This window comes from Photinus pyralis, unplaced genomic scaffold (genome assembly GCF_008802855.1).
Source record: "Photinus pyralis isolate 1611_PpyrPB1 unplaced genomic scaffold, Ppyr1.3 Ppyr1.4_LG5, whole genome shotgun sequence".
Classification (NCBI taxonomy): domain Eukaryota; kingdom Metazoa; phylum Arthropoda; class Insecta; order Coleoptera; family Lampyridae; genus Photinus; species Photinus pyralis.
In genome coordinates this window covers 9,884,150-9,895,218 of record NW_022170596.1, presented here as the reverse complement: position 1 = coordinate 9,895,218, position 11,069 = coordinate 9,884,150, and the positions used below count along the sequence as shown (strand labels likewise).

Below are 11,069 nucleotides of genomic sequence, written 5' to 3'. Positions count from 1 at the left end.
GCATAATTAAATAGAAGCATACAGAGCAACAACATACTGATAATAAACTTCCTGGTAATACATAAATAAATACTTATAATAAACAATATAAAGGCTTCTGATTCTGATTACCACATTCTTTGAAGTACACTGAGGAAAATTATTCTTCCAGCACAATATATTAGAATGTTCACATGCCCCTTTATATTCCTTGAGCTATAAAAAAATCTACTTATGCTTTCGTTACATAAATAAGTTTTTGCAGAACCTTTTAATCCTCCCTCGTATTTTCTGTGCTTGCTAATTTGGGGGCTTTAGTAACTTTACGTTGGCAGTTGGCACTAAACGATCAAAACGTCATCGTGTGTACAAACTCAAAGTACAACTCACAAGCAGTTGACGTTTAAATGTTTTTTTGTGTTTTTAAAGATATTTTCTAAATGCTGTTACCAAACATAATGATTTTAAATAACCAAAATTGTATAAACCAAAAGTGATTTTGGTAAACGTAACACAAAACCGTGAAATAATGAATCAGTATTAACAATTCCTGTAACCTTAATTGAGTTAAGTCAGTTGCTACAGCTGCTAACATGTTCGCTTCTTTAAAAAATAAAATACGTGAGGAAACTGGCAGTGACATTTCTAAATTGACTGCCAAAATAACATCCACCGCTCAACGTATCGAATCACTGCGAGGCAGGTCTCAGCAAGGCTCGACTTCTAGCATAAACTCTTTAGTGTCCTCGGAAGGTAACCGTGACGAAACTGCGGATGGCACCAAAATTGACGAGGACTACAAGAAGCGCTTTAACAAACTGGAAACGGAATATGCCATCAAGCTCGAGGAGAAAACCAAAGAATGGCAGGGCGTTCTGTACGAAAAGGATAAAAAAATACAAAAGCTGGAGAAAGACCAAGAAGACGCCTTTAAGCAGATAAATTCGTTGAGAAGCGTTTTAAAATCATCGGAAGAAATGCAAAAGAGACTTGTCGAGCATAGGGAGGATAAAGAGCAAATTGAAAATTTTCAGACTCAGGAAATTTCCAAAATTAAACACCTAGTACTGTTGAGGGAAAAGGAGCTTGCCGAAAAAAGTAGCTTGCTTAAAGATACCACGCAGCAATTGGAAAAGATGCGAGCCGAAGTGACACGTTTGCGTAAACAAGAAGAGTGTTTAACCGATGTACAGGTAATTACACCAATTAATTTTCTCATTAGTGTTAATGATGTCGTCTATTGTTTGCATAAACTGAAATTATACCAAACAAATTGAAGTAAACAATACTAAAAATGGAATTAATTACTAATTAGCAATCTATCAAAGTGGTTGATGGTTGTGCTTGGGATGATAAGTACTAAGGCCTGTGCTATTATGTATGGAGACTTGACTATTGATTTTTAAAACATTTTGGGGACATTTTCACATAATTAATCATTCTTTCAGATAATGCAGGTACGCTCCAAAGTTTTTGGAGTAATAATATAAGCGGCCCTGCTATTGGCCCCTGTTGCACACCAGTTTTGAGTAGATATTTGGAATGAGATAACTTATGCAAATTTGTACAGGGTAAGTCAACGATTGCACGGAGCACTCTAAGGAAAGATTTGTCAAGAATGGGTTCTGGTTTTAAAAATACTTTGAATTATACAGAGTACATGTTGAGGGCCTAGAACAAGAGGGACAATAAATAAATAAATAAATAACGCATTTGCAAGCCCTTGACTATTGTTAAATTTTTGGTCTAACTGGATCAATTGTTTCTGTCAACGTCTTTTTAATGGCTCATTGTAACAAAGAAATAAAGTTTTAAAAATCCAAAACCTTCCTTACAAATATTTTTAACAATAGCAATCTTATGAGGTTTAATGTTCTTCTGATCTTAATTTTGTAGACCTAAACATAACTAGTAAAAACATTTATAGGGAAGGTTTACAGTTTTTAAAACTTTATTTCTCGTCGCTTTCATTCGGTTTTTTTAACAGTATCAGCTGCAAGTTGTGCATATGCATCCAAACGGTGAGAAGATTAATAGAAATTTTCTGGGAAGTTAAAGGTGGGTACCTGTATCAGTATTTTGATTTGATCATCTTCATTAGTGCTGATTTAATAGTGACCCTGTATAACCACGGCGCGGATTTCACTATTTGTCACTTTGGCATCGATATTAAGACTAAGATTAAACACAATTCAATTTGCTTATGCAGGGTCATTCTTGACGAGCGTCAGTTAGAAAGATATGGAAAACCTTTGAAAATGAAGATAAACTGATAAGTTCTTTAAGGGTTATGGCACATGATGAATTGAACTAAAATATTTTCAAGATGGCGCCACAGCCATCAACTTTGTTATTTTAAATAGGGACTCCTTATTTTTTCTACATTTTCGGATTCTACGTCGAATTTGGAGTACAACGATACCCCATAGTTGACCCTTTGCTCCAAGGGCTTCGCCGATATTCAAGTTTTTATGTCAAAAATTGAAGTTGCAGGGGTAATTTTAAAAATTTATTATTCGAAAACGGTGAGAGATATTGCAACACAGTTTTCAGTGATTTCTTAAAGAAAGATCGAATTTTCTTATGGTATGCGTAACAGTCTAAAAAAGTGAGACTACGTCACTTTTTAGCGCATTTTTGCAAATTTATTTGTAAAAAGTAGCTTTTAATCTCACTTTGGCTGGCTGGCTGGCCGGCTGGTCGGTTGGCTAGCAGCAAATGTGGGCGCGTAGAAGAACTCTTGTAGAAAGGCAACGGGTGTACGTGTATCTACAAGGCCGTGTAATTTGTAAACCTTGGGGACAGGGCTACATGATGTGGGGTTGGCGACATCTGGGCGTCATCCTCGAGCGTAGTATACTAACGTGAAGGTTTTTCAGTTTTTTCCTATCTTCTACTACAGTTTCGGTCCGATTCTTTTCAAATTGGTGTCGTCGGAAAGAGGTTGTAAACGCGCACAACTCCTGCGTGGCGGAATTTTGTTTTTTGGCCTAGGGGCGAAATTAACGACCTTTTGCAAGGCGCGCGCGCGCGTCTTCGAGAGGTAATCAACTTCGGGCACCCTGTCAGGGTATCTTTCGGAAAAAAGACGGAAAAAGTCCTGGCCGCTATTCGATTATATTCACCGTGTATTAATATGAAATTCAAAAAATCTTCATTAGAGTAACCCAAACGAGCCATTATTGACGAGAAGTATAAATTCAAGCAGCGAAAATTTGACGTTTAAACATTATCATAATAAAAACAAAAGAATAACATCAAGCGACTTAATTTTTTTATCAATTTGCCACAAGAAGTAACAAAAACATGGAATATCTCGGAAACCGTTTGAAGCAGCTTTTGACATTTTGTATCAAATTAAAGGTCTGGGAAAAAGGAAAACAACGGTGAAGAACAAAATGCGGGGTGCCATTTGAAAAAATGGAGTTACCGAAATTTAAAAATTTAAAAGTTGAGAGCTTTAAAAAAGTGACGTAGTCTCACTTTTTTAGACTGTTACGCATACCATAAGAAAATTCGATCTTTCTTTAAGAAATCACTGAAAACTGTGTTGCAATATCTCTCACCGTTTTCGAATAATACATTTTTAAAATTACCCCTGAAAATACAATTTTTGGCATAAAAACTGGAATATCGACGAAGCCCTTGGAGCAACGGGTCAACTATGGGGTATCGTTGTACTCCAAATTCGACGTAGAATCCGAAAATGTAGAAAAAAATGGGGGGTCCCTATTTAAAATAACAAAGTTGATGGCTACTTCCGGTATTTCCGGAAGTGGTGCCATCTTGAAAATATTTTAGTTCAATTCATCATGTGCCAGAACCCTTAAAGGACTTATCAGTTTAGTTCCATTTTCAAAGGTTTTCCATATCTTTCTAACTGACGCTCGTCAAGAATGACCCTGTATAACAAACAAGCTTCCAGAGAAGTCCCGAATCAGCATATCATATTTCATGGAAACAATGCGTCACATCTGCTTTCATTCCTTGTTACCTATTCTAGAAAGTTCGCTACAACATGTTAAATCACTATTTTTGTGATGTCACCAGCATGTACTTTTGCAAAATAATAATAACGAATAAAGTGCAAAACAGTAAAGAACTACTAAATTAGGCTTAGGGTGTTTAAAATGCACATATGATAATCTATGTTACACTTCTAGGTTGTGCGATCAAATATTATTAGCAAGCTAAAGTTACTTGATCTATTCCAGTTTCCATACATACATAGCACCGAGCATAGCACTTACATCTTGTACATTATATAAACTTTCAAACAAACTTTTTGGGATTTAAATTGTGTAACAAAGTATGCGCCATCTAGAGCAATCTAGGGGTTGCTTTTGCTTTTTTTCTATTTTGTTTCACTTTCTCTTATCTTCTCGTGTTTTCACTTACCTATATGCTTTTTGTAGTGCTTCTTATTAAACACAATATTTTGCATTGTAGGTAGTAGTTTATTTACTGGATTATGTTATGCGAAGGCAACTTGTAAACTCCTATTGGATGTCTTATGTCTTAGCAGTATGACCAAAAGAATCAAAATAAAAAATCAAGTAAAAAATAAATCATATTGTAGAGTGCGCTGTTTGCAATGGTGTAAAAACAACATACACTGCGGATTTGTTTATATAATCTAATGTTCGTCCTCTCAATTCTAACTTGCTTAAATGGTTAAGAGAAAAAACCAAGTTTGGCAATGCGACTGACGTCTGTCAAAAATCAACAAAGATGTCTTGACTTTTTTAGGGTTTTTTAAATAACTCACCAACGACAATACTAGGTAAAATCTCTGGTAAAATCATGTTTAATATACATTGATATTTTATTTGATCTTCTAGCATCAGTAGTTTAGGAGATACGTCAATTTACAGTTTCTGGTTTTTATCAATTTTTGAAAATAACACCATTTTTACGTTGGTAAGGAAGACAATTTTGGAAGGGGTTGCAAATGTGACGAATGCAAAAATCTTGGAGAAAATAAGAAACATCATGAATTATTCGGTTCCAGAGGAAGCCTGGTATCATACGTTTTGTCAACGAAAATTGTATCTGGTTTGTAATGCCTATATAAACTAATTAAGAAAATATCACTCACCTGTCTCCGTTAATCATTTTATTTTATGGGGTTGAAGGGATAGATAGGTACGAGGATAGGTAGAGGTAAAGGGCAGACAGAATGGGTAATTTTTCCACTGATCCGCGGATCTTTTTAAAATTGAAGGTACAACAAAATCTTATAAATATACTGCTATGTGCCCCACGTTGGGTCCCAAATAATAACACTATGTGCAATGCCAAACAGACTCTACGGCATCCACAAAACACCGGTTCAGCTTATCCTGTTTCAACAGCGCCAGGGAATTATTTAAAGAAGGGCCTCGCCCAGAATTACCTTTTATCTAAATTAAAGAATTTACAAAAGCGATAAGATTAAAACGAAAATTACGCATCTACACAAATTTCTAAATGGAAAAACAAATACTGAAATACAAATTCAAATGAAACTATCACACTTTAAATTGATCTCCTGAAATACAAATTCAAATGAAACTATCACACTTTAAATTGATCTCCTGAACTATAGATGCCAGAGGACCAAATAAAATATCAAATGAAAGGTACTTTTACCCTCTACAATTTTGAATGAAACATAAAGTTCCCTAAGCATTGCCGTTGGTGAGTTAATTTAAAAAAACCAGTCAGACATTTTTGTTGACCACCTCCCGACCCTCTTCACCATTTAAACAAGTCGGAAAAATGAAATCTTCTACCGGACCTTTTGTAACCATTTAGCATTTTGACTGTACCTACTATTCGAATTATAGCCAATTTTTTGTTTTATCGCTTGTTCTGGGGTTAGTCACTCACTGTGACCCCCTTTCTCACCCAACCTTTCGTTTATTTTAGTTAATTAGCTGCGTAAAATTTGATTGTGTTACTTTGGGATGGATCACGCTGAGTATTGAGATACGTGTTACAGTTGCACTTATGTTTGTGAGCTTCAAGCGATGCGACACAGGTATGTGCTTTGGCTTGTAACGTTAAGAGTCTTAAGTTTGGTCTGCGTGGAATATTTTACTAACCGATACTTTTAAGGCATTTAAAAATTAAGGCTCTTAACTGATTAGTTTATTTCACACCGATCAGTTTTAATCAACCGGATTCATTTTTTTAGGACGACCTCGAAAGCTTCAGGCATTCCAGCGCGAGAGACATGGCCGCTTTAGCGTCTGAACTTGCGAAAAGCGAAGAGGAGAGACGTCACCTGACGGATTTAGTTACGGTACTAAGGCAGAAAAATTCATCCGATGACAATAGTCAAGAGAATGGCGAATTGAAGCTGCTCGAGCAACGGCTCGAGGAGGCCCACTTGCATTTGGCCGATATTAAAACGTCGTGGAGCGATAAAATCGCCTCCCTAGAGACTCAGGTAAAATTCTTCATTTTTGACATGGTGCTGTTTTTGATCGGTGACGTGTAGGTTGGTAGATTGAGTCGGCAGGCGGCGGAGGAAGGGGCGGAACGAAGAAGAGCGGTGCAGGAGAAAGCCGTTTTTTCTGAAAAGGTTAAGCAGATGGAGTGCGAATTAGAATGCAATCGTCTAGAAATCAATAATAAAGAGGCAAAGATTAGACGACTCACTTCGGAAATCGAGGAAATGTCCAAGGAGTTGAAGAGTTTACGTGCAGAATCAGAAGAAGAAATCGCGTTTTTAAGAGAGAAAATCGTGAGTTAAATTGGATTGATTGTGATTTCGAAGTTGCTTACAACACTTTTCCAAGCAGTTCCTGTAGCCAGTTATTTTTATTTTTAAATACGCATTAATTTAAACTTTTGTTAATTACATTCCTACTTCTTGTAAGTTATAATTTTATAGTCTCTATTTGATATATCTGTAAGTTTTAATCTTTTTTATGATTATTGTTAATTAATAAACGTTTTGTTCATTTATTTCTTATAATTGTGTTTCGTTATACCTTCCTTTACTATGATTTCTTTGCACGATTTTTCCTTACAATCTCTGTCGGGTTCCTCTCCGGTTAAATCTACAAGTAAAAAATAGGAGAGAAGATAACGGTGGTGGGAAATAGCATAGCACGCCATCATATTACTTCTTTTGCGCTGGTCAGTTATGCCGACTTGACTTATCATAAAACAAAAGATATGTCAGTATGTCAGTTTTGTTTTATTACGCCACTGCGAATGATGTCGCATTTCCCCCCACTCATAATTTCCTTTTTATCCATTTCCGTCTCGTGCTCTTTTAATGCAAGGTTCTCTCTTTTTATTGTTTACTCCTAGGGTTAAGTCAAGGTATTGAAGGTTATGTACCAACTATTACCTAAAAGCTTCATAAGAAGAAAAAGATCCAGAATATTTAAGAACTGCTCTAGAATTTTTTCATGAAATTTTCATTGACAAGTGATTCACTTTTTGTGCACCTGAACTAAGAGTTCTTTTTTAAATTAAAATATGCAGGGTGGAAATTTTGTCTGGAACACTGTAAAATTGAATTGTAATTTGACACCACTAATACGGTAGTTCACTTTGGAAATCTAATTTGCCCCACCAAATAAGTTGCCATTGACTTTGTATGACCTTGAACATGTAATTTGACAACCCAAATGGGCGCATTGACCTTGGAAATGAATTTGACACCCCAAAAATAGGATGATTAACCTTAAAAATGTAATTTGGCAGCACAAAAATGGGGTCATTGACCTTGAACATGTCATTTGATCGATAACGCCTTGCCCTTTGTGCTGTACTTTGACCAAGGTCACCGCCACGTAACCTTCACCTTGACCTATGATGTAAGGTCACTAACAGGTAGCGAGCTACTTTGAATTGGCTCAGATTCAGCCTACTTTCTAGCAATGAAATAAACATTCAAAGTGCATACATAATCATGCAATATTTGCGATACTTCAAATTGATGCCATTTGGTAAAATATTAGAAATATTTACTTTAGTAAATTGTAGGGATTTACCGATGTCGCATTTTTTTTACTGATACCGATATCGGTCGATGTTGCGTATGGGCCATTTTCGTTTAAATTGCGAGAGTTTGTGACACACTGTCAAACATTTAGTTTATTATTTCACGACTGGGGACCTCAAAAATACCTCGCAAACACTCAACTAAACAACAAGTTAAATTTGCAACAATTATACAAATATATCGGAGGTGACGAAAGGACTACTGTTTTATAATCTCTTTTTAAAATTGTAGACTCCGGGTAAAATTTTGAAAATAGCGAACAATTGGGGGGTTATCGTTCGTACTGACCAGGAAATTTTCTTTCCTGTTTGCAACTTTTTAATTAGGATCGAATTTAGTGAATACAGTCACAGATAACCCTAGTGGCTGTTACAAGGTACGCCACTGACTACAAATTTAAAGTACGTACACTGGTTTTTATAATAAATTTTGGATAACATAAAAAGCTTCTTCTAAAAAATGTTACGAATATATTATGTATTTAGTGTTCCATACAACATTTCCGCCCTGTAGGTATATCTTTGGTGTGCTGCTCCACGATACCCTTTTGTTAAATGCTATGCTCTGACGTTATTTTTTGTAGTGTTCAGTGTATTCCGTACCAACAACAATCCTGCTGATAACTCTTATGGCAAATTATCATATTTGTTCCTCGCTAATACAAAATATATTCTGTTACTAACTCAAATAATTTCGTTTTAGCACGACACGGGTACGGAAATGAAAGCGGTTCGAAAAAACTTGGAGAATACTGAAAGTCAATTGGACAAGTCTGAGGACGAGTGTAGTAAATTAAGGCTATCGGTAGATTCGGAACATCAAGCGAATACGTCCCTCAGACAACTGGTTGCAAAACTAGAAAAGGAGTTAGGTGAAGAGAAATCAACGTGTTTAAATGTACAAAAGACTCTTTCGAGGTTTGTTTGTTTTGTAATTGCTTAAATTTGCGTGTAATCTTGGTATCGACAGAGTTACATCGGAGAAAAATGCTGCGCTGTTAAGGAATGCGGAAATATCTCAACAAATGGAAATTGCCAAACAGGAATGTCGGCGTCAAGATACCGAAATGACTGAGTTAGTAAATAAGATAAGTGCGTTAGAAGGTGAGATGAAGATATTTAAAGATAAAGAGGCTAAATCTGTGGAACAAGATTTGAAGAATACCATTATTCGTTTAGAGGAGCAAGTTACAGAGAAAAACAAGGTTATAACCAACAATAATGCTATTTGATGGTCTTCATTTGTTTGTTTCAGACGATAAAGACGTTGCAACTTCGTTTGGCTGACATAAAGAAAACTTTGCAACAAGAACTAAGAACGCCCGGTAGTACAAATTATCATACCGACATTCAAGAGAATAACTCCGCCGCTGTGTTAATGCCTAGTCATACTTCAACCAAACAGCATAGCATACGCAAAGACGACGATGACATAAACTTTAAATACTTGAAGCATGTATTAATAAAATTTTTAACTAGTCGAGAGTACGAAGCGCAGCACTTAATTCGAGCGGTTTCGACTCTGCTTAAGTTCTCCCCCGAAGAGGAGAAGTTATTACATGAGACATTGGAGTGGAGAATGTCGTGGTTTGCACCAAAACCGAGGGTGGCTAACGGTCAATTAGCTACGAGCATACCACCCAGCTGATGGTGGTTTTTCTAATTATTTGATTCGAATCTAAAATGCAATCATCAAGTTCAACCAAATGCGAAAATTCATCTTCCAAATCATTCCCTCATCAATGGTGATTTATCTGTCGATACAACTGACTGGGTATTTTTTAACTTGTAATAAGAAGCTTGCTTTGTTAATATGAAAGTAATAAGATTATCCAAAATATTTATTTTAAATTATTATTGTTTTATTGTTCTAAGTTTGTTTTGTGCCAAAATGGCTTTGTAGACAATTTATAAATGCTTTAATTTTATTTCGATGAAAATGGAACTTACAGGCTTTTAAAGTGTAAATACAAGTAAAATTTTTAATCTCAGTATTATAATAAAGAAGTTGTTTTAATCTTCTGTGTTTTTCTCCAATAGAAGTACCTATCTACCTACTAAGGGTGGGTTCATAGCTCTCCGTTCATAGGTATCCGTGTGTCCTTTAGCCTATCAGAAGACAGTAAATTTTTAAATCGTAAGTTAACCGTTTACATTTACGTTTTCTTTGGTTAATTTTTAACAAAAGTGGGGTTATGTTTGGTACATTAACAGTGTTCGCCTATTATGTTCTTCACGGTGATAATCACATAGCATTCACTTACATACATTTCTACGTACTGAAGGTCACAGGTGGGTACAGTACAAACTAAAATTTAGGTTATGGTTATACCTTGTAAACGTAAGATATGGACGGATTGCTATGAATCTTAACAAAACGTACTATCCATTTGACGGATTGCCGCAATAGATTAACGGCGAGCTATGAACCCACCTTTTAGACTGAGTGTGGAGCTGTAACAGCTAACTTATACGACTATAAAGCCAAGTAAAAATGTAACATATTGCTGTGTACAATGGTATGGCCTATGGGGTCACTACGCTACCCACAAAGCACCTGTTCAGCTAGTTAAAATCCAATTAAAATTGAAACTTAGAATTTTATAATCTCTCCTGGTACACATTTCGGCATCTGCTATATAGGTAAAGAAAAATCCTAATAGAGACTCGATGGCCTTGATCAACGAAAATTCCTAAGACTATTACACAACTTGATTATCTGAAATAAATCTTGAGCACAAATGAGAAAAATCTGACAAGAATTATCTGGGTCGCACAGAGGGTTCGTATAAACAAAATTAATTGACAATAACAAAAATTTATTTCGAAACACATGGAAAATCTTATGTGTTTTTCCCTAAAATCCAAGTAATCTGATGGTAAAAGGTTTGCGTTATTCAAGTGCCCTTATCAAAAACACAAAATCACTCGCTGACAGCTTTTCAGGAAACTTTTTATTAAACTATAGTCAAAAGTGGCTAATTGATAAATAAGATTACAGGCAAGTATATGACTCATTTTCAAAGCGCCTTCAAACATCTTCGGATTATGTCCACTAGGTGCTGAACGTGTAACATAATTAAAAT

At 35.7% G+C, this 11,069-nt stretch overlaps 1 protein-coding gene across 1 annotated transcript; it reads left to right on the top strand.

Moving 5' to 3' along the window:
* The first annotated feature begins 325 nt into the window (after positions 1-325).
* On the top strand, positions 326-10,001 carry LOC116170490 (golgin subfamily A member 1). The gene is made up of 6 exons (XM_031486932.1): positions 326-1,172; positions 6,158-6,412; positions 6,464-6,709; positions 8,687-8,901; positions 8,954-9,188; positions 9,239-10,001. Exons 1-6 carry the CDS (start codon positions 573-575, stop codon positions 9,629-9,631), a joined length of 1,944 nt encoding a protein of 647 aa, XP_031342792.1. The 5' UTR covers positions 326-572; the 3' UTR covers positions 9,632-10,001.
* The last annotated feature ends 1,068 nt before the right edge of the window (positions 10,002-11,069 follow it).